The sequence below is a fragment of the Carassius auratus genome, chromosome 41 (genome assembly GCF_003368295.1).
Source record: "Carassius auratus strain Wakin chromosome 41, ASM336829v1, whole genome shotgun sequence".
Classification (NCBI taxonomy): Eukaryota; Metazoa; Chordata; class Actinopteri; order Cypriniformes; family Cyprinidae; genus Carassius; species Carassius auratus.
Window position 1 is genome coordinate 20,623,043 of NC_039283.1, and position 27,819 is coordinate 20,650,861.

The 27,819-nt window shown below is 39.0% G+C and overlaps 1 protein-coding gene and 1 long non-coding RNA gene across 2 annotated transcripts in view; both read left to right on the forward strand.

Moving 5' to 3' along the window:
• Positions 1–8,167, forward strand: part of zfpm2a (zinc finger protein, FOG family member 2a) — a gene marked incomplete at its 5' end in the record, with an annotated part of 96,304 nt that extends 88,137 nt beyond the window's left edge. The window contains 3 exon segments of the mRNA XM_026227571.1: positions 2,994–3,200; positions 3,995–4,219; positions 4,689–8,167. Coding sequence (XP_026083356.1) covers positions 2,994–3,200; positions 3,995–4,219; positions 4,689–7,162 — 2,906 coding nt within the window.
• An 18,008-nt stretch (positions 8,168–26,175) lies between these two features.
• On the forward strand, positions 26,176–26,734 carry LOC113059656 (uncharacterized). The gene is made up of 2 exons (XR_003278119.1): positions 26,176–26,264; positions 26,357–26,734. It is a non-coding gene; the product is annotated as an uncharacterized LOC113059656 (long non-coding RNA).
• The last annotated feature ends 1,085 nt before the right edge of the window (positions 26,735–27,819 follow it).

The window sequence follows — 27,819 nt, forward strand, 5'->3', positions numbered from 1 at the left end:
GTGCAGTATACAGTAAAGAGTCAGTGTATTTCCAGTGTGATGGATGGTAACATCATGCATTTTTTTCTCTTTTTTTACTAGACAGACAAAAGTTCAGACTGTTTTAACAATTTTTATTAAAATTGCAAACTTTTTCTTTCCAAGATGATACAGTAGCTGGCAGCTGTGTTTTTTAACTGGTAGGTTGCAAGTTTGTTCTGATTTATTATAAATCAATTCTGTATTTCTTTATTCATTTTAGAGGGGTCATGAGCTGCCTTTTTTATTATTTTGTACTGCTCTCTGAGGTCCACTTATAATGTTATCAAGAGTTTTACATCGAAAACATCATAATTTAGTAATAATAGGCTATTTTCTGTCCGGTTTGACCCCCTCATCAGAACGCTCTGTTTGAATCGGCATGGTGGATTATAGACTCAGAAGTAAATGCCCACTGCTCTGATGGGCTAACAGTTGTGTGTGTTTGACAGTCTATATCCTTCATAGATGGATTCCTACTGATGTGGTCTAGATGTTAAAAAATAAAGTTCATCCACTCTTTCCTAATGTTGGGATCAGAAAGAAGGCAATGTAATGTAGAAGGCGGGGTTTAGCCACACTATTACGTCATAAAGTGCCACATTCCACATCCTGTCATTTGGCAGATTTACTTCAATATAGGCTAATTTTAGACTAATGAGAATGTTTTGAGTTCTGAAAATCACAAGGTATTTTTATGGTACAATGACATTGTCAAAAGATCAAGGGAATTTTGATTTCTCAGTTCATAAAAAATGTCATGACAATAATTTAGCATTTGCTGATATTAAAGTACATAAAATGAACGTTCAAATAAAAACTTTAAATATAAAAATAGAAGTTGATTTTAAATATGACTAAATACTGCAATATTATATGAATAATGCTAAAATAACACTTGATCACCACTTGGCTGTCCAGGTAGAATCTAGAACCTGAAGCAAAACGAGTAGAGAAGCACTGCTGTAAACCGTAACCTTGCAACCGCAAGAACACCTTCACTGGAGAAGGACATGCAGCAACACTAATATTGTTCTGATTTTTATTACACCTTATTTCTGTGCAGTCTCAAAGTTTGATGCCACAACTCACGGGCCGTCCCACAATGCAGCAGCGATTGTGGTGCCCTTCACATTTCTGCCTCTTTTTCTAGTGTAAGTAATGAGTTCTTCAGTCAACTTCCAGCAGTACTCTGAGCAGGCTGAGGTGACCTGCGCCCTCCTGCTGTTACAGGTGACAGTTTTGATCTGCGCTGACGGCGATGGTAGTTTTTGTTATTTTAATTAGGAGATAAGGATGGAGAGAGCTTCTCCAGGCAGTGTGTGGTGTGTGACAGGATCCCGCTGATGAAGAGGACCCGTCTGAAGAGTGTGTCTCCCCGCTGCAGATTCACACGTTGATAAGCTGCTCTTACAGGCAGTAGTTGTGTTTTTTTCAACACAGAGAAGCTTTTTGAGGAATTACGTTCCCTTCCTATTTCTCTCTTTACCTTCCCAGCAGTTTCTCTGAAAGTGCAGCTCATCTTCCTCTCTGAAGCTCCATCAGTGTGTTTGCACATCTCTAACAGAGAGCTTTAATTAATTGTTCAGATTCCCTACTGAAACAATGTTCTAATTCTGCCATTTAGCATCTGTGTATCATAGTTTGTTGTTATCTGGGAAGCCAGAATTTCCTGTAACTAGTCATATTTAAAACATTAATCTCTTGAATGGCAAATGAAGTGCGGCTGAAATCCTTCCGTGTGCAAAGATAAATGCAATCTGAGTTTAATCCCTTCCACTGACTTTCCATCTAACCCCCCTCCCTCCTTTTTTTTTCTTTTCTTCTGTCTTTTCTAAATGTATTCAAAATTCTCGAGCAGAGTGTTTGATCTGAACTTGGAATGTTAGATGTACAGTAGACCATAAAGACAGACCATCCCTTTAGAGCAACATGATTAATAAAAGATGAATTGTGTAACATCACCACACAAATTGCATAGAGAGTGATTTGTTTTCAAATCTGATTTGTTTTTCAAATTTGAATTTGGTTTCTGGAATACTTCCCGAATTCCATTTGATGGACAGTTTTTTTTTTTTTTTTTTTTTTTTTTTTTTGTATGAATTTATAGCTGTTCATTCTAATAAATGTAGCATTTTTTTAAATAATAAATGGTACATGAAAAAAACTACAAAATAAAACTGTATAAAAATTAATTTAATTAATAATTTAAAATATAATATAACAGACCAAAGGTAAAATATTTGGGGTTGGTAAGATTTCTTATGTTTTTGAAAGAAGTATCTTATTATCACCAAGGCTGTATTTATTTTATTTAAAAAAATAATATAAAAATATGATAATACTGGAATTCTGTGAAATATTAATATAAAAGTTTTCAATTTTAATATATTTTAAAATGTTATTTATTTCTTGTGTTGGCCATATTACTACCATAATATAAACATAAAAATTTAATTTATTTGATAACATTGTATAACAATACAACAAGTCTTAAAACAAAATAACAAGTCTTTTTTTGTCACTTTCAATTTAATGCATCCTTGCTACATAAGTATTAATTAAACAATATATATATATATATATTACTGGCCCCAAACTTTTGAATGTTATAGTGTATATTAAAATGAATATATAAAAACTGTGTTGAATTCAGGTCAAGTAGAAATGAACTGATGGCAGCAAAAAAAAAAAAAAAAAAAAGTTGCGTGGTTTACATTTTTTTTTCTATACTGCAGATTATTTGCTTGTATAGTTTTCTCTTAATGTTAAGAAAAAAGGGGATGAGCATATATAAAATTACACACTTCACCTTTACAGAAGAATGTATATATTTTTTTAACTTAGATGCATCATAAAAATGATCAAACTACTTCATATTTAAATCAGTTTTTACATGCGAAACTTTTGCATAGATTTTAACCCTATGTGTGTAAATGCAGCTGTGATAGTGTGTGGTTTCTTCTGTCATACAGGTGGTCAGTTGTGGTGCACCACGACCAAGAACATGATGGAAGGTGAAGAGCTGGTGGCATTCACAGTGGACTTTGACTCTCGATTGCAGGCGGTCAATCACATGTCTCTCGGTGAGGGCATGTACCCAGCACGCCTTCTGGACACCATCCAGCTCCTGCCCCAGCAAGCTGCCATGGCCTCCATATTACCCACAGCTATAGTCAACAGTAAGCTCTGCTTCTGTATACACACAAACTTTGTAACTGTCCACAGGCATCATAAACATGCATGCAGCAAATCAAAACTAATAACGGTCAACATACTTTTACAATGAAGTGGTCAACTAAGTTTGAGTCTTGTGTAAAGCCTGGCAACATAATTGTCGCATATGGGGTCTCACTTGTTCCTGCACTGTTGAGCTCTCCAATCAATCATTTGAGCCAGTTCAGAATGTGTTACACACACATATTACAATGAATACAGATCCACAGATTAAACTCTTCTTGGGGGATGTGATGTTCTGCCCTTCAGTTTAGGGGTATAGTAAACATATGTTTGCTCTGACCAACCTTGTAATTGCTAAATTTGTGCCATTTTCCAAATGCTTTGTTTGTTGACTTTATCAGGGAAGTCACGAGGTCAGATTGACACAGAAGATGCTGTTAGCAGATGGTGCAATGTTTTCATTTGCCCTTGAGGAGAGGGCACAAGCCTACTGGAATCATCTCTGTTGCCATGCAACATCACAGCAGAATTGTCATTTAAAACTGTTATTTGAGCCGTGCATGTGAATTGATCATTCAGATGTCCCAAACACTCTTAATGCTCCTTCTGATATATCCCCTATAGGGAATAGATTTGTAAAGAAATCCATTCATGATGCAATTTCATTCAAAATACTACAGATAAAACTCAAAAAAAGTGTCAAATTAAACACTTCATCTGAGTTAAACTCAGCAAAATCGTTGGAGCAGTGTTTGTACAGTAGTTTTTCCTTCATGTGCTTGTCTCTGTATTTCAGAGGACATCTTCCCCTGTAAAGCATGTGGGATATGGTACAGGAGTGAGAGGAACCTTCAGGCCCACCTGATGTATTACTGCAGTGGGCGGCAGAGGGACCTTGATAATGTCTCTGAAGAGACTGACAGCAATTCCCACCAAACTCCCAATATCTGCCCTTTCCCACAATGCAACAAGAGCTTCAGCAACCCTCGTGCTCTGGAGATGCACTTGAGCTCACACAGTGGTGAGTATGCTCATAAGTATATTTGCACATTTTGAGAGTTAGAAAAAAAATATATATTTCTCATGGCACATTAAGTATTTGACATAATAATAAATACATATATACCAAATGCATATATATATATATATATATATATATATATATATATATATATATATATATATATATATATATATATATGTATGTATCTTTAATATCTGTCTTAATTTTATTTCACTGTTTGGCAGTTCAGTCTAGCCAAACGTCTGCTGTTATGTTTATATTAATATAAACTGAAATTCTATGTATATTTGCTTGTAAAAGAAAATAAGAAATACGTTTTAGCAAATAATCACAGTTAGATCAAATAATCACCATCAGGCAGTAATATGGGTGCTAGGAAATAGACATCCAAAAAGCTACAGCAGCCACAATGTCAAATTAGTGGAAATGCAAGATTAATAAAAACAACTTTTTTTCTTTCTCACAGGTGTCAAAATGGAGGAGTCTCTTCCCCCTGGCACCAGCTTGAAATGCACAATCTGTAACTTCACAGCAGATTCGCTCCTTACATTCCAGCACCACATCCTTTCACACCTGTCACAGGCAGCCTTCAGATGCAATCACTGCCACATCAGCTTCCAGAACCATAGGGAACTGCTGCAGCATCAAGACTTACACGGACACACTGGGAAGATTCACAGGGAGAGCGACAGCGAGAACTCCCCAAGAGGCGGAGAGGAAAGCCTACAGGCAGTACGAGCAGAACTGTCAGCAAGGAAGGATGTGGTTATGCAAAGTCCCAAGAGCACACCTAATAAGGCAAACAGTCCTGATGGAGAACTCGAAAGACCTGAGAAAAAAACTATCCTCGGACTGCAGAAGGGAGAAAGTCACCCAGGAAGCAAGGCTAGTTTCTCTTACACCAGAATCAAGTCAGAACCCTCTAGTCCACGGCTAGCTTCCTCACCGGTCCAGCACAACATGGGACCAACCTTCCCCATGGGTCCATTCTTGTCACAGTTTGCTTTCTCCCAGGACATTTCTGTGGTACCACAAGCATCTGAGATTCTAGCAAAAATGTCAGAGCTGGTACATCGCAGGCTACGCCATGGAGGGAACAGCTACCCTCCTGTCATCTACAGTCCTCTCATGCCCAAAGGAGCGACCTGCTTTGAATGCAACATCACCTTCAATAATCTAGATAACTACTTAGTTCACAAGAAGCACTACTGCAACAGTCGCTGGCAGCACATGGCAAAGTCTCCAGATTTTTCGAGTGTTCCAGACAAGGTGTCCGATGCCATAAGTCCAAACAGTGGCCACACTACAGTCACTATGCTTCCTGGATGCCTTCCATCAGAGACTGAAAGTCATCTTGTGACAACAGCTTGCTTGAATTCATCAGTTTTGGATATTATGAACACTGGTGGGAAAGTACCTGAAAAAGACCTTCCTGGTCAAGTAAAGAAGGTTACTACACCAACAGGAGTTGAGGAAAGCCTTGGCGGAAAACAGCCTGAGGTGAAGAGTCCCAGCACGTCTTTGGGGGAAAGTGACAACGACCCAAACAAGACCACCTGTGAAGCATGCAATATCACCTTCAGCCGGCATGAAACTTACATGGTTCACAAGCAGTACTATTGCGCCACTCGCCATGACCCACCCATGAAACGCATGTCCACAAAGGTGCCTGCCATGCAGCGGACCATGAGAACACGCAAGCGGAGGAAGATGTACGAGATGTGTCTACCTGACCAAGAGCAGCGGCAGCCCATGGGGCCACAGCCGGGATTCTTAGGCATGCCCACTCTAGGAAATCCCTGTACATCCCAGGAAGCGGTAGAAAGTCTAGCTGACCGCTTCCATCCACGATGTGACATCTTTCCAAGCCTTGTCCCGAAACACTTAGATGCTTCTCTTACTGTCTCCAAGCCTATCCTTGCACCAAAGGGTAACACTATTGCAGACCCACAGGAACTAGATGCTCCGATAGATCTCAGCAAAAAGTGCTCACCTCTTCCTGATAAGTCGTGCAACTCCCCCAAAAGACTCTTGGACTATCACGAATGTACCGTGTGCAAGATCAGTTTTAACAAAGTGGAGAACTACCTAGCCCATAAACAGAACTTTTGCCCTGTCACAGCTGCTCAGCATGGTGAGATCGGCAGTCTGGAGCAGCCAGTGTTCCCGGGTGTGAAGAGCGAAGGCAATAATTCAGATGACATCTATGATAAGAGTTCTGTGAAATGTGAGAAAAACGGTGGCAACAAGTTAATGGTGCAGAACGGAGGCATGTTCCCACCACACCTCGGACCGGCGCCGGATCTGAAAGCTTTCAGTGATGCACCGCTTATGACTTCGAAAGATGAGAACAAGAACATGTTTTTGCCTCACTGTCTCTATCCTGGAGCAATAAAGAAAGTGAAAGGTACAGAGCAAATATCACCATATTTCGGGATAAAAAGTGGCGACTACATGGCAGGGTGTCTCGTTATGCAGGGTGAGGTGGCCGAACAGGAGCAAAGCAGCAATGGCACAAGTGAGACCTGCACAGAACCACCCGCGACCAATGGCTGTCCCCACTCTGGCAAGGAACAGCTGCCCCTACTGCCCAAAAACAGGGGCATGGTGATCGTCAATGGTGGTCATAAAGAGGATCGCCAGACACCAGCAACTCCCCAGCAAGAGAATCAGCCTCACAACACCTCATCACCAGAGGAACAAACATCTCCCACATGGGGAGCCGAGAACCCTCCCGACCCAAACGAGAATGTATCGCCCACTTCTAAATCACCCATGGAGGAATCCGTACCTGCCGGAAAAGGCATAAATGGTTCGGTACCACCAGCAGGCAGTGGGAAGTATTGCCGCCTCTGTGACATACAATTCAATAACTTGTCAAACTTTATCACTCACAAGAAGTTTTACTGCTCTTCACACGCTGCCGAGCACGTAAAATGAAATTCGCTCTACTCCCCTCATCTTTTTTTGGTACACGTTTGTGTCTGAAATAGTGCATCATGCAGTTTTGTATACTGCTTGTGGACAATCAAGAGAGGCTTCTTCTTTCGTTATTTTGAAGACAAAAAAATCCAAGTGTAATATTGGTGCCACTTTCACCTTTTATTTATTTTACAATCAGTATTAATAGGAGTAGTGCTCTTAATTTAAACTCAAAGAAAGTTATATCAGAGTTGTTTGTAATGTTAATGTATAGTCATTCTTGTGTAGCAGACATATTGTTTACAATGTATGTTAGGTTCAAGGAGACAATAGGCACAGGATACAAAACTGAAATGCGTTTTAGACCCAACAATAGCTACTGGAGCACTTGTGTATTCTTATTTGCTGGTACAGTTTTTTGTATATGTCAAAATGTCCCTTGCAGTATGATTCTCTTGACTTCAGCCTTAAATCATTTTGGAGGGATAACCAGGCACAACGCTGCAGCTCATGTTTTGGCATATACTGTACACATGGCTTTGCATATATATGTTGCTGTTTGTCTGTCTTTTCTTCGACTCTGAAGTGGATGTTTAAATGAGGATAGCAGCATTCTTGTATAGTACTTGCATTTATGTTTGCTGATACACCTTCTTCTTCCTTTTTAAATATTTGCTCTCAGCGCAATACTTTGTATAAAAAATAAAAATAAATAAAACATAAGGGGAAAAAAGGAGGGTGAGACTATTATGGAAAGCAGTATTATAAAGGGGAAAGAGCAGCTATTACTTACTCCTGAAAAAGAAATTGTACAAAAAGCAGGGTTATCATTGGTGATTATTGATTGGTGGGACGAGACAAGGGAATACTGTAAAAATGATCATTCCAATGTCCTTATGTAAGAAAAATATTTCTTAAAAATGTTGTTGCTATGCATGTATATGGATGGAATAAAATTCCAGATCAGTTGGAAATTTTTATTTTGATGTGGTGTCAATTAAACTTCAATCCTCAGGATAAACAGTCCATTTTATTGTCTTCTTTCAGGATGTCTAATGGAAACATTGCCAGGTCTCATCAAAAGGGGAAACGAAAGTGTGTGTGTGTGTGTGTGTGTATAGAGAGAAGGGAGAAAGTATTCCTTTTTTTATACCAAAACAAATTTTATTTTTTAAATGCAACGTTGTTTAAAAAAAAAGTCCTGGTTCCTTTTCAGGAACTCGAGCTGCGACGAGCACTTTGGGGAACGTCCCTGATGAGACCGACTCTGAATATCGTGCGCAATCTTTCCAATGGAAGGGCGTGACGTCACGGGCAGGGTGACGTAGCGACCAGGAAGCTATAAAGGCACCTGCCACGCAGCTGGCTTCAGCTTCTTTTCCTTCAGCAAGCGCTCTGTGTGTGCATGTCATTCTGTCTTGTCAGTCTTATTTATTGTCATTTGTCACTATTAGCTCCTTTAAGTAGCTACAGTATGTCAGAGAGCAAAGCTAAGACTGGCATCTGAAGGGTGAATCCAGACCGCGTTCAGATTGTTTGTTCCTCCCTACTCAACAAAGCTAAACGTTAGAGGTGGGGATACACACGGTCTGTGCGTGGTCTGCCTGGGATCAAAGTGCGCTGCGTATGATTTCACGTGCACTTCGATCCTGGAGGGCTCTCTTCAAGAAAGTGAAGCCTTCGCCAGCGTTCCTCGTGATGCCGCAGATCGATCTGCTGGAAGGAATGGAGACGGTCACGTCCTTATCTCATACCTTACCCACCAGATCTGCCCGATTCTGGATTTCGGAAACCCGAGCTTCGGTTCTTTCCACCATTTCTCCATTTATTAAGAAGGAGTTAGATCTATCACTTCAATGTGTACTTTATCACGATCTAGACCGTGTTTACTTGTCTGATTGTTTGATTACATTAAATTCTGAGAAATTGAATGACATTGAAAAGCTAATATATCACTTCAATGTGTATTGTATCACATTCTAGACCGTGTTTACTTGTCTGATTGTTTGATTATTTTACATTCTGAGGAATTTAATGACTTTGAGAAGTCAATATATCACTACAATGTGTACTTTATCACAATCTAGACTGTGTTTACTTGTCTGATTGTTGGATTGCATTGGATTCTGAGGAATCTAATGACTGTCATCTAACTTCGAGAAGTTCAATATATCACTTCAATGTGTATTGTATCACAATCCAGACCGTATTTACTTGTACCGTATTGACCTCCTCCACTTACAGATAGTCTGGGCCAGTCGCTTCTCAGCCTAATCCGAATCCGATGGAGCCGTACTTCAGGCTGGGAGGCCCACGGCCAAAAAAATTCATGTTGCATGTTGCACTGCTCTCAGTTATTTCCACCCGTGAGCATAGTGGAGCTAAGACGCCCGCCGCCCCTTACACCAGAGGGCAGTCTCGAGAGACTGATTCCCTTAGTACATTAGTTAGCAGCCTGGAAACTACTGCCAAATGTATCTCAATGGGTCCTGCACACAGTAGAAAGAGGCTATCGCATTCAGTTCGGACAGCCACCGCCGACATTCAATGGAGTTACATCGACAATAGTCGGCCCTCGGCAGGCTCTGGTTATGGAACAAGAAGTGTTTATCCTATTAAGGAAGGAGGCCATCGAGGTGGTCCCTCCTCTAGACAGGGAGTCCGGGTTTTATAGCCGGTATTTCATAGTTCCAAAGAAGGATAGGGGGTTGTGTCCGGTCTTAGACTTACGTCATCTAAATCTCTCAGTAATGTCACTGAAGTTCAAAATGCTCACTGTCAAACAGGTTTTAGCTCAAATCAGATCCGAGGACTGGTTTGTCACAATAGATCTCAAAGACGCATACTTCCATATCCATCCTTCCAGAACACAGGAAGTTTCTGAGGTTCGCTTTCGGGGGGAAAGCCTACCAATATCGAGTACTTCCCTTCGGCCTAGCACTCTCACCCCGCACGTTCATGAAATGTGTAGATGCGGCTCTGGTATCCCTCCTTATGCAGGGCATCCGCATTCTGAACTATATCGACGATTGGTTGCTTTTAGCTCAATCAGAGCAAATGGCGGTTCGACATCGAGATGTCGTTCTTGCACATATGGGGGAGCTAGGTTTGAGACTAAATGCAAGAAGATTGTACTTTCTCCAGTTCAGAGAACCACCTATCTAGTCGTAGTGTGGGATTCGACCACGCTGCAGGCACGTCTGTCTCCTGCTCAGATCGAGTCGATCCTCACATCAATCGAGAGAGTCAAAGAAGGCCAGTCACTCACTCTCAAACAGTTTCAGAGACTGTTAGGGCTTATGGCAGCTGTGTCCAACTTGATACCTTTTGGCGTTCTGCAGATGAGACCCCTACAGTGGTGGCTCAAGACCAAGGGATTTTCCCCGAACTATCAAGGTCACGCGGCAATGCCTTCGTGCCTTAGACATATGAAAAAAACCTTGGTTCTTGAATCAGGGCCCGGTGCTGGGAGCTCTAGGTCGCCGTGTAATGCTAGCGACAGTGGCGTCACTCAGCGGTGTGGGTGTGGTCATGAGTGGCCACCCTGTCCGCGATCTGAGGAGCGGTCGCCATCTGACATGGCATACCAGTTGTCTAGAGATGCTAGCTGTGCATCGAGCTTTGAAATATTTCCTCCCAGACCTGAGAGGTCACCATGTGTTGGTGCGCACCGACAACACATTGGCGATTTCTTATATCAGTCGCCAGAGAGATCTGCATTCGTGCCCCTTGTACAAGTTGGCACACCAGATCCTTCTGTGGTCCCAGGACAAACTCCTCTCATTCGGAGCAGTGTATATTCCTGGGAGATTGACTGTGGGAGCAGACATACTGTCAAAACAGGGGCCGAGGCCCGGGGGGGGGCCTCACCCCCGAGGTGGTGAAGTAGATATGGAGAGTTTTTGGACCTTTTTGCGACTCAAGAGATATTGCAATGTCCCCTCTGTTTCTCTCTAGTTCATCCAGCTCCTCTGGGACTGGACAATATGGTACAGACCAGGCTGAGGCTTCATCTGTATGCCTTTCCCCCTATCGCTATGCTCCCGGGAGTTCTGGCGAGAGTACGCCAGAACGGGGTCAGTCTTCTATTAGTAGCCCTGTTCTGGTCAGGCCCTTTATGGCTCATAGATCTGATCTCTCTCCTCGACGTCTTTCCATGGGAGATTCCGATCAGGACAGATCTACTCTCTCAGGCGCAGGGCAAAATAATTCACCCTCGCCCAGAGTTGTGGAAGTTGTGGGTGTGGCCCCTGAGGGGGCACAGTTCATAGCTTCCGGTCTCCTCAACCGAGGTTGTTGAGACCCTCCTCCAATCCAGAGCTCCCTCTACGAGGAAACTGTACATAGACCGCCAGCTTGACCCTGTTAACTGCCCAGTTGGTACAGTTCTGGAGTTTCTCCAAGTTAGGCTCTCTGCGGGGTTAACTCACTCCACCTTAAAGGTGTACGTGGCGACCATAGCTGCTTACCATGTCCCTTTCAACGGTCAGTCAGTCGGTAGACACCCCCAGGTTACAAGTTTCCTCCACGGTGCACTGAGGCTGATTCCTCCAGTATGGTCCCGTATTCCCCTGTGGGATTTGGTTGTGGTGTTAGAGGTTCTCTTTAAAGCTTAATACAAGATATATCAGATAGACATCTGACCCTTAAGACTGCCCTATTAATGGCTATTACTTCTCTAAAGAGAGTTGGAGATCTTCAGGCCCCCTTGGTGGCCCCTAACTACTTAGACTTTGCCCCTGGTATGGCCAAAGTATTCTTATACCCTCGAGTGGGTTATGTTCCTAAAGTTCCCTGTGATATGCCACAGCCTATAGTACTGCAGGCATTCTGCCCTCCTCCCTTTCGGGAGCCAGGCCAGGAGAAGCTAAATTGTATGTGTCCAGTGCACTACGTCCACAGAGTTGCCCTGTGGAGAAAATCTGACCAAATTGCTTGTTTGCTACGTTCCTCCTAAAAAGGGTTCCCCTGCCTCTAAGCAGACCCTTAGTCGTTGGATAGTCAAGGCTATCAACGTATTCTATGAGTCCTCTGGTCTTCCCCTTCCTTTGGGAGCCAAGGCTCACTCCACTCGGGGTATGGCTGCCTCTAAGGCCTCTCTAGCAGGTGTGTCCCTCTTGGACATCTACAACGCTGCAGGATGATCCACGCCCTCTACATTTGCCAGATTGTATGACCTTGATATGCGAGCCATTCCGGGCTCTTCTGTTCTCTCATCTTAGCTGTGCTCTTCGGATACACACTAGGCAGGGATTTGGAAGTCTGGCAGCGTGGGCACATCGTTCCCCAAAGTACTCGACGCAGCTCGAGTTCCTGAGAAGGAACGTCTCAAGGTTACGAATGTAACCCAGGTTCCTTGAAGGAACGAGATGCTGTGTCGCAGAGCCATACTCCCGGCATCCCTGCCAGCGCTTGCTTCCCTACTCGAAGCTGAAGCCAGCTGCGTGGCAGGTGCCTTTATAGCTTCCTGGTCGCTACGTCACCCCGCCCGTGCCGTCACACCCTTCCATTGGAAAGATTGCACACGATATTCATAGTCTGTCTCGTCAGGGACGTTCCCCAAAGGGCTCGACGCAGCGTCTCGTTCTTTCAACGAACGAATCTGAATGTGATTGGCATTAGGATAAGAGCGCTCCAAAAACTTCGTCTGAAGTTCAGCAACCACCTGACGTAGAGAGATGACCGTTAATGAGACCTTCAGCAAAGGATTTGCCTCGGATTATAACTAACTAAAGTTCAGAAGTGAAGGCAGAAAGTGGGACTGTGAAAGGCACTCACTTGGTTGAGATCTGAAGGAAGCTGATCATCAAAAGATTCCCCAGTGATTACATGCACAGATGTCTTGCTAGAGAGGCTTATATTTGGAGATCTCTCTGAGAAAGTCAAGGACATTCAAACAGCAGCGTAAATGAAGTCAATTCATACTTCACACTAAATTATCAGTTGGTTGCATTTGGTCGCTCCCTTTTTCATCCCTTGGCTAACTGCTACTGTAGTTGGCCAAAACTAGATCTGTTAAGTCACAGTCTTAACATAGCTTTTATTTTTATGCAACTGACACCTGAACAGAGTGAGAGAGGCGCTTCAGTGCCAGTGGCAAAAATTAAAAGGAAACAATGGGGGACGGAGGATTTGGTTTTCAAGCAAATTGTAAAAGTAAATTAAAAGGCCACTTGATAGACCAGAGAAGGTGAACAAGTAGGTTTATGTCAATAAACGTTACTTATGCTAGTTTATCATTGTATTGTTTTACTGATGTTGTGCTTTTCATTAAGAATAATAATGAATCCGTCTTTCAAGCATTTGTTTTAGTCTTAAAAAGTGAAAGGTGTATAGATGTAAGAGCAACAGATAAAATATTTTCTTGTAAAACATGACACCAAAATCGTGAAATCGAAAGTGAAAGCATCCAAGTGTACTCGGTTTCTCTCTGTCCGCACTTGTGCTCTCGTCATCTCTACTTAATTCCTATACATTTCCTTAAGTCATAATATGCGTGTTTCATTGTTAGTGCACCATGTGTACGTTATTGTTGCAGTGCAATTTTTATTTTTATATTTCCTGTTTTAACTAATTTTCATTAGTTTTACATCTCAGTTTTTGTCATTTTTATTTTTTTTATTTATTTTTATTTTTTCTTGTATATTTAATTAACATTTTATTTTTAAATAAAATTAACATATTTATTAGTTTTTGTCTTTTTTGTCTATATAGTTTTTCTTTTTTCTTTCAGTTTTAGTTATTTTAGTACATTAATATTAATTAAAGCATAATAAAATGTTATCGAAAGCTTATTTCAAGTACAGTAACAAATGTAATTAATAGTAATAGATTTAAATAACTATAATAACCCTGTGCAATGCCTTTGCAATGCATATTATATGGAGTGGTATTAAGAAGTATTGGAACACTTAAATCACACACATATTCAGTTTTTATGGCATTATATTACAAACTAAAAAATTACTGCAGTAAATATTTATTCACACAGGTGTCCTATAGTAAAGTCTTACCTCACTAGAGATGCGCTCTCGTTGAGAAAGAATGGGCAGGGTTTCACAGCAGATATTTCTGACAGGAGAATCACAAGGGGGGGAAATCTAAATAAGCATTTATTTCTATATTGATTTCTTCTTCACTTAATAGCTGAGACAAATGTATTTACATGGACATATATAGAGCCACGACAACAGTCAAGATGGCTCAAAAGACGTTAGTTGTTCCAGTGTTTAATTTTCACTCTTTGGTCATTGTAATATACACGCAGATGTAAAACACTCAGTGACCTCAGACAGACACACTTGAAAGTGTCAAGTCCACACTTGAGTCAACAGCATTAAGGGGAGCAGATACTCTCTTAAAGAACAATCCATCATTCTGAGAGACAGAGCGGTCAAATTAAATGTCGACAGGAATTTCAAGAGCTGCGATTCCTCTAAGTTAAACATGAAAGCACTATGTAGCCGCTAATTGCTACTTGATTGTCTGTGTTCTTGTGTAAAGAAGTCCTAAGTGAATCCAATGCCAGCACCTTTTCCTTTATTTCTTTAAATCATGTGATTTGTAGTTTGAACATGCATTGGCCAATCAATATGAGCGATACCAATATCAGGCCTGAAATACTTGAAATAAATGACGTGATGTTGACATGGTCTGCAGCATGATATACTATTCTGCATTTTGCATTTTTTTCAATTATGCATGCAACCAAATTAGTTAAAGGAACACTCCACCGTTTTTTGAAATAGGGCTTATTCACATTATTTCCTACATTTAGATAGGTGGGCAAATGCATTTTTGTGTCAGTGCATGCATTGTTTTAGTTTGACTGGGTCGGCGTTAGCTTAGCTTAGCACAATGAATGGAATCCTTTGTTGCCAGCTAGCATGGCCTGAGTAAAAGTGATCAAAAAAAAAAAAAAAAACCCACCTAATTACTTCTTGTGGCCTGCGTATTCACAACGAGTACAAATAGCGATCCAGATTAACACTAGGCGATTTCCTAGGCAGATACTGACTTGGGACTATATTATGGGGAAGCACAGAAGAAAGCACTGCTACTTCGGCGCAGAGATATCACGCAACACATGAAAACATCAACTCTATGTGAATACAGGTATAATATGGGTCGATCTATACATGCGTCATGATTAAAATAATCACTTACTCTGTGGACAGCTGTCCATTTGGTCCATTCGGCGTGGGGCATTTTTTCCAGTTCACTTTGTCACACAGGAAAAAAAATCGAGTAACGTTACTGCAGAATGGATCAGCGCCGTGAAATCCTCTGTAGATGTGACACAACTTCGGGCACGCTCATCTTGATCTGACGTGTTGAGCCTGGTCATCAATGGCAAAAACATGTCCCACTCTCTACAGCACAGACACTATTTCCATCGGCATAGATTGGCATATTCCCCCACATTCACACCACCAGTTCATGTTGGCTCTCATCCTCACGTCCTCAGGCTGTTGAGCGATCGCAACTAATACACGCGCATATAAATTTCACTCGCGGCTGGCTTGACGGTGTTTTTCTGAAGTGCGGCTGGCCTGACCGCAGTCTCCTACTGTCGTTCTATTTCCAAAAGCACGCAGCTCGCTTTCTGTAAACTCTGGTTCAAATAGGTATGGTTCTGGTTCTTGACTGTCTGAGAAGTCACCCTCTTCGTCTCTCTCAAAATCAGCCATGTTCATCGCCATTCGTGTACTGTAAGGAAAATAGCCAGACAGCTACTATTCACGCCGGTATGTTGACGGAAGTCGTGGGATTTCATGTGTTGCGTGATATCTCTGCGCCGAAGTAGCAGTGCTTCGCCTAAGCAGCAGTGCTTCGCCTGTGCTTCCCCATAATATAGTCCCAAGTCAATATCTTCCTAGGAAATCGCCTAGTGTTAATCTGGATCGCTATTTGTACTCGTTGTGAATACGCAGGCCACAAGAAGTAATTAGGTGGGGGGTTTTTTATTTTTTTGATCACTTTTACTCAGGCCATGCTAGCTGGCAACAAAGGATTCCATTCATTGTGCTAAGCTAAGCTAACGCCGACCCAGTCAAACTAAAACAATGCATGCACTGACACAAAAATGCATTTGCCCACCTATCTAAATGTAGGAAATAATGTGAATAAGCCCTATTTCAAAAAACGGTGGAGTGTTCCTTTAAGAGATAGAATATTAGTGCTTTTAAAAATGTTTCACTTCACAGCTTCATTTAATTTAGTTTAGTCAAAGCAAATAGGTGTAATTTTAAAGACCATTCTGTACAGTATATTATAAATAAGACAAAAGTAAAAAAAAAGAATAAAAAAGTCAGTAGGTTATACATTACCATTCAAGAGCTTTGCATCACATACAAAAAAGCGTTTATTGTTACTGTATTTTTGATCAAATAAATGTAGTCTTGTTGTGCTTTAATCATTCATGTATGCTTTTCTTTTAGTAGGTATAAACAATAAGTGTGCATGTATTAAATTAAAGTGCAGTTTGATGAGTTCAATTACTGAGATTAAAGACTCTCAGAAATTTCAAGTCAGAAACTGTTGGCAGATACTAATGCATAGTGACCTCTCTTATTAAACAACATTTATTTATTTGTTTGTTTGTTTTTATAAAAAGCAGTTTATCAGTGGACTGAGGACTGACTTGCATGCAAACAGCTCTCCAATACACCAATGCTCTTTGCATTGCAGTTTCCAAATGCAGCACATATATAGTTAACATGTGTGTATGATTGCAGCCATAACCTGAAGTCCATTGATACATTTCTAATAACTGTAGACTAAAACAGATGCATGCCATGGATGCGTTTTGCTTCAAGCAGCCTACTGCATTTACACCAATAACACACGCAAAGTTGTTTTTGACTCTAGCAAACACCCAAGTATTTTAAGCTCTTTTATTTTATTTTGTTTTGTTGAAATCTACCGTTAGAAAGAAACATATTGCTTTCGTTTTATGCTTCTAATCTTTCTCAGACAAATGAGACAGAGGTCTTGAAACACTGTGTCTGTTTTCATGCAGATAAAGAGGACGGATGGGCATGTATGAAATAAAAAATAAATAAATTACACCTAGTCATCAGCACTTTCCTGTTGTGCATTAATTATTTCAACCTCCTTATAAAGGCGAAACATTCCTCTAAATCACCTCTTCCGTTCCTCGGGTCAACCTTCGATTCATGTCGTAAATGGGAATCTGTAGCTTTTTGAGGGGAAGAGGGGCCATTCAAAATTCTAATACATGTTTTGCATATTCGTGGCCGCATGTTAACGTGCATGAAATTGGGTGGAACTGGAGCGAAGAGAGCAGCCTTGTACCTTGACTGCACGCGGCTGTTTTGCATCGTGACCTGAGAAACCCTGTCTGAAGGTGTTTCAAAAAGCCTCCACGTCAGTCTGTCTGCAGCCTCTCACATTCACACAATCTGGGAAAGTTGTTCTTTTTAGACAACTGATCATTAAACTGCTTCTCTTGTTCACCAGAAACCCTGGCCTGCAGGTTGAGACAACTGTAACTATTTATTTTCAATTTATGCCACAGCACCACCAAGTGGCCATGATGTGAGACCAGCATTTCCTAACATAATACATAAATAAATGAATAAATAAATAAATAGTAAGATGGTGGTGTGAAGGTGAAAGACAATGTAATTTTTACTGATATTAATGAGATGTCTTTGTACAGTCCAAGTGTCTGGATGTGTCATTCACACAAACTGACAACTTTCTTTGTTTTGTTTAAAAAAGATTTGGAATACAATGGTGAAGACGGAAAGTGCACTTAAATGTTTTTAATTATTTAAATTATATGATAGCTAACATACATTTTTTTATTTTAAGTTAACATTTATTTTTATATTTATAACAAGTAAACCCAAATGTAGTTATTCCAGAAATTATTTTAATATTTTGACAGCTATTTTTATTTTTATTTTTTTATTGTAATATCTCTTTATAAGTAAATCCAAAAAAAAAAAAAAAGATTTAACAGGTTAAAAAAACTTATTTTAGAACTTTGAGGGGGGTGAATAATTAAATTAATCTCAAATACTTGTTTTATTTTATTGACACCTAGGCCTATGTAAGTTAAATTATTTTAGAACTTCAAAGATCATTAAATTAATTACAATTAATTATCTTAATCTTTAAACAGGTAAATGCTTTTATTATTTTTTTTTATTATTATTTGAAGTTGTTTTATGTTAAATTATTAAACTTAAATGTAGTTATTTCAGAGTTTCAAATGAGATTATCATGAAATAAACCATAATGGTCTCACTTTATTTTAAAGTCTAGCTATCACTATTAACTAGCTATTTACTATGACTTTTGCCTCAAAAAACTCCTAATTACTGCTGTTAAGTTTTGATATTGAGTAGGGATGTAGTATATGGTCAAGCAGAATATGTGCTTTATAAGTACTAAAAAAAACAGCCAATATGCTAGTAATATGCATGCATATAAGCAACTTGTTACTAGTGAGACTTGGTCCATTTACTTAGCAACATAATTAATCTATGGACAGATAGTTTTTTCTTTTTTTTCTTCTTTTTTTAAGACTTACCATTTAACCAAGTTTTAATTAATCGCGTTTTATAGGTTTAACAAACAAACTTGAAACTTGTTCAATCCATTTTTAGTATGTACAGTCCCTGTTGGAAATTAGTTTTTAAAAAACTAGCAGCAGTGACACCATAACTCTGAATAGGATATTTAAACTTACAAGACTGATCTGCTTACAAGACACGATTATGAAACAAATAAAATCTGCTGAACCAGCGGATGAACTATGAGCATGCTCAGATGGAGTTTGTGGGCTGACCTGTCACTGCAGGAGTTCCTCCAAGATGTCACTTCCCTGAAAGACTGGCTTCAACACACCCAGAATAATGAGCAGATGACTGAAACCTGCAGCTGCAGAGAACTGCATCATCTGCAGTGACAGGACGGGACAAGGTGAGAGTACCTGTAAAAATATACAAACATAAGATTTCAAAGGGCTCATATCATGGAAAATCTTGATTTTCCTGAGAATTGCAGTTCATATATCCCATTCCAAAAAGACCATTTATTCAAACTAATTCGAAGGGTCACAATGAGGAGATGTTGAAGGCCAGAGCACTGGAGCCAGAGGCGCAGCAGAATTAGTGACAGGTGTCTGCTGTGATGAAGTGCATTAATTGAGCGATCATTACCTATGCATGAAGGACTAGACGACTCCTGACTGCTCTGTCTAATGCTTCACAGTGACAGCTCATTTATGAAGAATGAATCAGTGACACAGAAACACAGTGAAGAATATTTAGACACGTTTAGAACACTTCTTTCACACCAACACACACATGATAAAACACTTCTGTTGGAGCTTGCTGGAAGGCTGCTAGGGAGTTGCTAAGGTATTATTGGGCTTGTTGTCCGCTCCAAGTCAAAATCTGTGTTTCTGTCTAAATGATGTTTTTTTTTTTTTTAAATGTATTTTATCATCCAGCAGCCATAAATCTAGTTAGTCTAATTGCTTAGAAAAATAATAGAATGACTCTGCTCAAAAAAAAAAAACAAAAAAAAAAACAAAAAAAAAAAAAACTACACGGACTACACAGTTTTTACAGACTACAACTAAAACTACAAAATAGGCCTACCATAAAACTTAAAAAAAAAAAAAAATTAAAAAAAAAAAAATAAAGTGTGATTTTAAAAATGCAAGTTATGGGAAGGTTTTCATAAATAAATTTAAAAAACACAAATAATACATATCATATATAAAGTCAAATTATACATAGCCTACATTAAACTTGTGGTTTAATAAGTATATATTGCAAATAATTGCTAAATGTATATAATGATCGAGTACATCATAAAGTCATCTACCAAACCGCCTTTTTGTCTTATTCCAAATCACTTCGGTACATATTATAATAAGTGATTATTTTGCGATTATTCTAGCCTGTTCTGGTCGTTGCGGAGTAATTCGCCATAGACATAAACTTGGAGAAGTAGCTCCGGTAGAATGTTCTTCCGCGGGATGCGTGCAGCTCTGTTTATTAACCGCTTACAGCGCCAAAATTTACATAGTGTTGGTTTTTCAGCTGCTTTAATAATGATAATAACATTTTAATTTTGAACACCATTTTCAAAAGTCATTTAACTTGCCTGTATTCAAATCAGTATTACACAAAAATTCAACCTAGTAGGCTACTTGCTCTCGAGTTAGCAGTTTGAATCAGACTCACTCAGTGAATCATTCAGAACCATTACTGAGTTCACATTATTGAATTCCAGACTAAACCACGAGTCAGGGGCGTAGATTATGCGGGGGACTCGGGGGACGTGCCCCCCCCCCCCCCCCCCACTTTTAATTTTTTTAATATCATGGAAATTCGTCCCCCGCACTTTTTCGGTCAAGTTTTTCTCAAAGAGGTTTTCAAGAGCTGGTGTGAATAAACATAGATTTAAACTCAAAGAGACGGGATAGTCTGCATATGACCCAGAATACAGCGAGATGGACATCACAGAGCGAAAACACTCCTGTAGTGTGTGTTTCATTCATACTCGAAGCCAGAGGGCGCTCTCGCGCAGAAATTCATTTCAGGGAGATCCTAATATGGGCAAAAGCGTCCAGCTATCGCTGTATGAGAAACTTTTGCAAACACGAAGACATTAAACATACGATTGCAACAATATATGGTTTTTCAAGTAATCTCCTGCAGGTGATAAATAAAGGATGAACAATGCAGTACCAATTGATATAGCATTTATTACAGAATAGAAACTATTCTGCCTTATTATGTGATAAAAAAAATTTTTTGTAGCATATAAACAAATCATTATTATTTGTTATTGTCCAGCAGTTATATATTTCTAAGCCATTTAAAAGCTAGAAATTTGAGAAAAATTAAAGTTGCCTATACTATCCACTACCAGTCAAAGGTTTTTGACCAGTAAGCTTGTTAATATTTTTTAAATAAGTCTCTTCTGTTCACCAAGCCTGCATTTATTTGATCCAAAGTAAAGCAAAACAGAAAAATTGTGAAATATTTTTACTAAACTATTTAAATTAACTGTTTTCTATTTGGATATATTTCAAAATGTAATTTATTGAGATTTCAAAGCTGAATTTTAAGCATCATTACTCCAGTCACACGATCCTTCAGAAATAATTCTGATATTCTGATTTGCTTCTCAAAAAAAAAGAAAAAGAAAAAAAAACACATTATGATAATGTTGAAACCAGCAGAGTAGATTTTTTTCAGGTTTCTTTGATCAACAGAAAGTTCAGAAGAACAGCATTTAATTTGAAATAGAAGTCTTTTGAAAAATTATTACTTTATCATCACTTTTGATCAATTCAAAGTGAAGTGATGTGACATACAGCCAAGTATTGTGACCCATACTCAGAATTCGTGCTCTGCATTTAACCCATCCAAAGTGCACACACAGTGTCACAAAAAACAAAAATTATATATTGACTCTAAGCTTTTGAATGATATAGGGTATTATGTTGCAAAAGCTTTTTATTTCACAGAAATGCTGAACTTTGGATCCTTATATTTATCAAAGAATACAAAAAAAAAAAAAGTTAAAAAAAAAATTGTTTTAAATATTGATAATCAGCAAATCAGCATATTATGATTTCTGAAGGATGTGACACTGAAGACTGGAGTAAAAAGGCTGAAAATACAACTTTGAACACACGAATAAATTACATTTTAAAATATATTCAAATAGGGAAAAAAGTTATTTTAAATATAAAAATATTTCACAATATTTCTGTTCTTGCTGTACTCTGGATCAAATAAATGCAAGCTTGGTGAGCAGAAGAGACTTGTTTAAAAACAAAATATCTTACACTGTTGATTGGTAGGCTATATAGATTACAGAAATGTTTTATATATATATATATATATATATATATATATATATATATATATATATATATATATATATATATATATATATATATATATATTTGTCCCCCTCACTTCTAAAAGGTGGCTACGCCCCTGCCACGAGTCATTTACTTGTATCACTCTGTTTTCTTACTGTTTGGTCATATTAAATTACAACTAAAATTAATTTGATTCCTAAATGTTTCGTTAGGACACTGCATTTATAAGTTGTGTGCTTTCAATACTTACATAAGAGGTTTGTTCAAATTGTTGGTATTAGTGATTAGTAATAGTGATGCACCACTAATGACCAATAACTATGAAAAATTGTCCAAAACCACTGATTGTTCTGAAATACTCCAAGTTTAAGACTGAGAGTTTGAGCTCATCTTTTTAAATATTCTTTACCATGTCAGTTTACCCCTTTCTCTTCAAACCGTTCTTGTCTGACAACTTTTCATCTGTCAGCACTTCCCCCAAAACCTGGCCCATATCGAGCCTGACAATTTGACTCGGAGTCAAATCAGTCCGTTCGCTCTGACATTTTATTCTCTCCGTTTCGTCATTCTATCAATTCCTCCGGTGCTAATTCTGCCCGGTAGGTCTGGATTATGCGCAGGAAGGCATGCGTGTCAAAGGGGAATTTAGCGAGGGTAAAGACAGCCCAGATAGAAGGATGAATTAAACAGATAACAGCAGGCAGGTGGAGAGAGGAAGTCTCACCAATGTTGGTCATTTTCCCTTCCGTTCTCTCTCCCTCTCTCTCTCTCTCTCCTTCCCCACTCCTTAAGCGTTACAGAAAACTATCTAAATGAATAAAAAAGTGATGAAATGACTTAGGTTCCATGGACTTTCTGCTCTTTGACTTCCCATCTGGATTAGTGCAGGCTGAATGGAGTCTGTTTCTTTTGTAAGAACTAACACATGAGTCTGTCTGAATGTTTCTCTCTCTTTGACACACACACACACACATACATTCTGTGCTTGATAAGAGTCCATCTGAATTTGCATGGTAAATTATGTCCTGTATGACCACTAGAGCTGCCCAGACAGACTGCTCAACAAAAAGGCTAGACAAGGTTATGACAAACAAATGATTCAGCTCACTATTTACCATGATTCAAATGGATATGACCGCTGGCCTAATACAAACTTTTTATTGCTGTATTAACTTGTTCATATGTTAAATTTAGATGTGTCTGAACTGAACAAAAGACAGTGAATAATGAAATGTATAATTTACCAAATAAATTAGCAAAACCAGTCCTGAACATCTGATATTGGTTGAACAAAACAGATATTAAAAACACACCATTCTTAAATGTTTAGGTGGTTAAAGGACTATCCAATGCAATGACAATATTTGTTATAAACTAGGTACTGGAGTTTTTTAAACCAGCCTGAGCCTAACCTTGTCAATCTATTTCAGAAAAATTGCACAAAGGAACTGGATAACAGCTGTATTTAAAACTTAATGCCAACTGTGCATAAAGCCACTAAATATACACTGCTGTTCAAAAGTTTGGGATCTGTCAGATTTTTTATGTTTCATAGAAGTCTCTTCTGCTCATCATGGCTGCATATATTTGACCAAAAATACAGAAAAAACAACAACAGTATTGTAAAATATTATTGCCGTTTAAAATAATGGTTTTCTATTTAAATATATATTTTAAAATATAATTTATTTCTGTCATGCAAAGCTGATTTTTCTACTACAGTATTAGTGTCATATGATCCTTCAAAAATCATTCTGATTTATCACCAGTGTTGGAAACAGTTGTGCTGTTTTTATTATTTTTAGTTTTTTTTTGGAACCTGTGATACTTTTTTCAGGATTATTTGATTAATAAAATAAAAATAAAATAACAGTAAAATAATAATAAAAATAACGTTTATAAAAATTATGTTTATTTAAAATATAAATCTTTTCTAATAATATAAGTCTTTATTATCTTCATTATACTAACCCCAAACGTCTGAATGATTTTAAATAAATGCTGTTCTTTTAAACTTTTTATTCACATAAGAATACTGAAAAGTATCACAAGTTAAAACAAATATTAAGTAGCACAACTGTTTTCAATATTGATAATAAATCAGCATATTTAAATGATTTCTGAAGGATCATGTGACACTGAAGACTGGAGTAATGATGCTGAAATTCAGCTTTGCCTCACAGAAATAAATTAGATTTTAAAGTATATTATAATAGAAAAATAGAAAATTAAATTGCAATAATAATTCACAATATTTCCGTTTTTTATGCATTTCTGATCAAATAAACGCAGCCATGATGAGCAGATATGACTTCTTTAAAAAATAAAAATAATAAAAAAAAAACATTACAAATTTTACTATTCCCAAACTTTTGAACAGCAGTGTACATAGAGAAACTCAGTTCACTCTGAGTGTGGTCAGTAGAGGGCAGTCATGTCTCACTGAGTGAACACTCAGCTATCAACACAGCAAGGCTATCATGGCCTTTCTTCATTACTGATGAATGACAGAAGTGGCTTATGCACTAAAAGCTCTAATTATTGATAATTGTCATTAGTATGGCCAGACCAATGTAATTCCAGATGGATTTCTCACTAACTGAAAAAAAGCAACACAAATGTTACAGGCAAGGCAAGCAATTTTTACTATATAAGTTTCATACAGTAGTAAGCATATACAGTATGTATAAAGTCACACTTCAGAGAAAGTGACTGCTTGATTGAACCGTCCCAGTGATTCTTGTATTTCAGAGGTGTCTGTGAGAGGAAGACCATGTGATGATGAAGGCATCCTCAGACCTGCTGAGCCCTGCTCAGTCCAGCAGGGCCTCGGACCGCTTTAGTCCCTTTAAAGGTGCGTTCACACTAAAGGCAGTTAAATCTCTGGAGGTCAGCAAGTTGTCGTGCTGTGTTAGTTGCTAGTAGGCATTCTAAAGGCTGTAAATTAAAGCAAAAGGTGGTTCAGCAAAATACTGACACAAGGAGGTGATCCCTATTCCAAGTCAGTGATTCTGTTTTCTGATATGTTTGTGTTCTATCTTTCACTTGGATGTTATAAGTTGTACTTAGTAAATACAGCTGGATAAAACAAAAACAGTGTCTTCATTTCATGCTGAAAGCAACAAAAGGGGTGACATTCTTTTCTATACCCACTGAAAATGTGTGTGTGTGTCTGTGTGTGTTTGTGTGTGTGTGTGTATATATATAGGGGGGGGGGGGGGAGAATCAGAAATTAGTTTGGACTACAACGCACATTTTCCGGGATTTGAATTGATTGAGCTGCACTAAAGAAGGCAATGAGTGTTATCACTATGTCAGAGAAATGCTATAGCTTTCCCAAGACAGATTCACTTAGAGTGGTTGTAACAGTCCTCCTGTTACTAATATGGCCCGGTCTCGTGGATTTAAATTGTGCGTGCTCGCCGAGTCTACAAGTCCGTTGGCCATCCCATTCAGCATTTTAACTCTCTGAAGTGTGCTCAGCAGCGCCCCCTTTGTACCCTTGAAGCAGTCTTCCTCGAAGATACATACTCCGCATACTTTAACTACCCAGGAATCCTTGCGACAACGGATGGGAGGAGATTTCGATCAAGAGCAATTGAGGACATGGCTGAGAAGAAAATATTTAAGTGTAGTTATCATTACGCTTTTTATGACCTAGGTGTACATTTTACCAGTTGTTACCTACAGTTTATACAAACATTATGGTCATCGACCAGTGGTTGATATCTCAAACATAATAATAGCACATTGAATAATACGCAAAATGATTTCCGTGCATGGCAAGCCATCTCACAAACACAATGGTAAAAACAACAACAACAATAGGCAGCATATTCCCCGAAACCTGCAGGTCCTGTCAAAAAACAACCAGACCGTTATTTTCGGCGTGACCTCTCAATGCACCCTCGTGGACTCGCGCCCAGGGCCCTATAGGTCTGCACTACATGACGTCACCAAAGTGTGGACTCTGAGGAAGTCCACAAGTTCGGAGTGTGCCATTTGGGATAGGGCCTGTATATACCAGTAATTTTCTCCAGTGTATTTACTGTTATTACTCGCCTGAGCATTAGGGGGCACTCTATTTGAGGTGAATGAGTTGGCCTATTTAAGGAAATAAAGAAGGAGAAATGGCAGGAAGTTAGTTCTTCTCTCTACCTGCAAGGGGAGGCTTGCCTCGTGGTGGTCGTGGCCTTTTTACCCTGGTCGAGGAACTTTAGAGTTCTAAGTTCAGCTGTAAGTAGTTGTCATTGTTTTTATTTTGGTTGAACAATTCATGTTCATAGCACATGGTTATGGTATTTGTTTGTTTTGAAATTTGTTTACAGAGGGTTTGTGTTCTAAATGTATATGGAGTACTTGGGGGCAAAAACAACTGAGAAGATTGGAACTAAGAGTTGATTTCCATTTATTACTTGACTGTTGCCTTTTGCAAGTCAATGTTTTACTTCAAGCATGGACAAAGCTCTCTGACGATTGAACTCTGCTGTGGATCATCTTGCCACTTAAAGTACTTTTTTCTCTATTCATATTCAACAAAGACTAAAAAAAGCTTATGGTCCTAATTGATGAGAAACCAAGGACTGTGCTTTATGTGATGGACTGTATTTCTTATCCTATCCTCGGTTCTGTTTTATGTTGATTTCTATCCGGTTGAATAATGAAGTTTTGTGTGACTATGTTTAATACATTTGACCCATGAGTGAGATCGGTCTGGTTGGTCCCTTATTTTATGTAGCACTAAGAAAGTTAACGGGGTAGGGGTTACATGGTTACAATCATCTGGGTTTAAATTGCGTTTAAATTGATTTTGACACAGTATTTACACTGAAGCTTGGAGCAGGTGGCTTTGGTAAGAGGCATGACATTTCCCGACCAGGTCCTGAGTGCTGCCAGTCACACCACACTTTGTATTTCAAAAGGCAGGCCTACATTTGATGCAGGAACTATTCGACCAGTACATGCCACACTGGGGAGAGAGGTGTTGTAATAATGGAAAATATGTGAAAAAGAATGTGTTTTTGAACCTAGTATGAGACCCTGTTCTAGTACGCCCCCACAAAATCAAGACTTTTGGCATAATGGGACCCATTTAAGAGAGACTTTGAAATCTGACAATTCTGACATGTTTACATGTAGAGTAAATGCCAGGATGGGGTTTTCTGACAGCTGCTTCTGTTCCTTTAAAAGCAAAAACAAAGTCTGTACTGTGCAAACCTCACATGGACTGCTTTCGGCTGGTTTTTGTCACCACAGCAAAAGGCCAAAAGACCAGCTGTTTGCAGGCAACCTTCTAGCAGTCTTCTAGCTAGCAGCCCAGATAGCTGATCACTTAAACCGTTGCAAAAACCATTTTAACCCAATTTTCTAATTTAAGTTGGATTTTCCAGGATGAGTAGATTCAACTTGACCAGTCGGCTCCGAAGTTCCAGATGATTTTCATGAATTGACAACTTCTGAGTCCCAGACCGCACATCAGGGTTCAGACCGGATGAGAGCCGGGACACTCTGCTGCTCCAGTTTGTTCTCTAGCGATTGGGAGTGACTCATTTTGTCAGATATAACGGAGCTCATTTCAGACTGAGGCAGCGTTAATGAGGCGCTATTCTGATGTGGAAATCCTGCTGGCAAGGTGAAGACACTGATACAGTCTCCGCTGTCATCCTCAGATGCGGCGGCTTTCCTTATTGGACACCGGCAGTTTATCTCTTAGTCGCCACACGAGCCTTCTTAAAAAGGAAGGAGACGGCAATTACGCAGACTTGTGACCCGATTAAATCCATTCAAAACT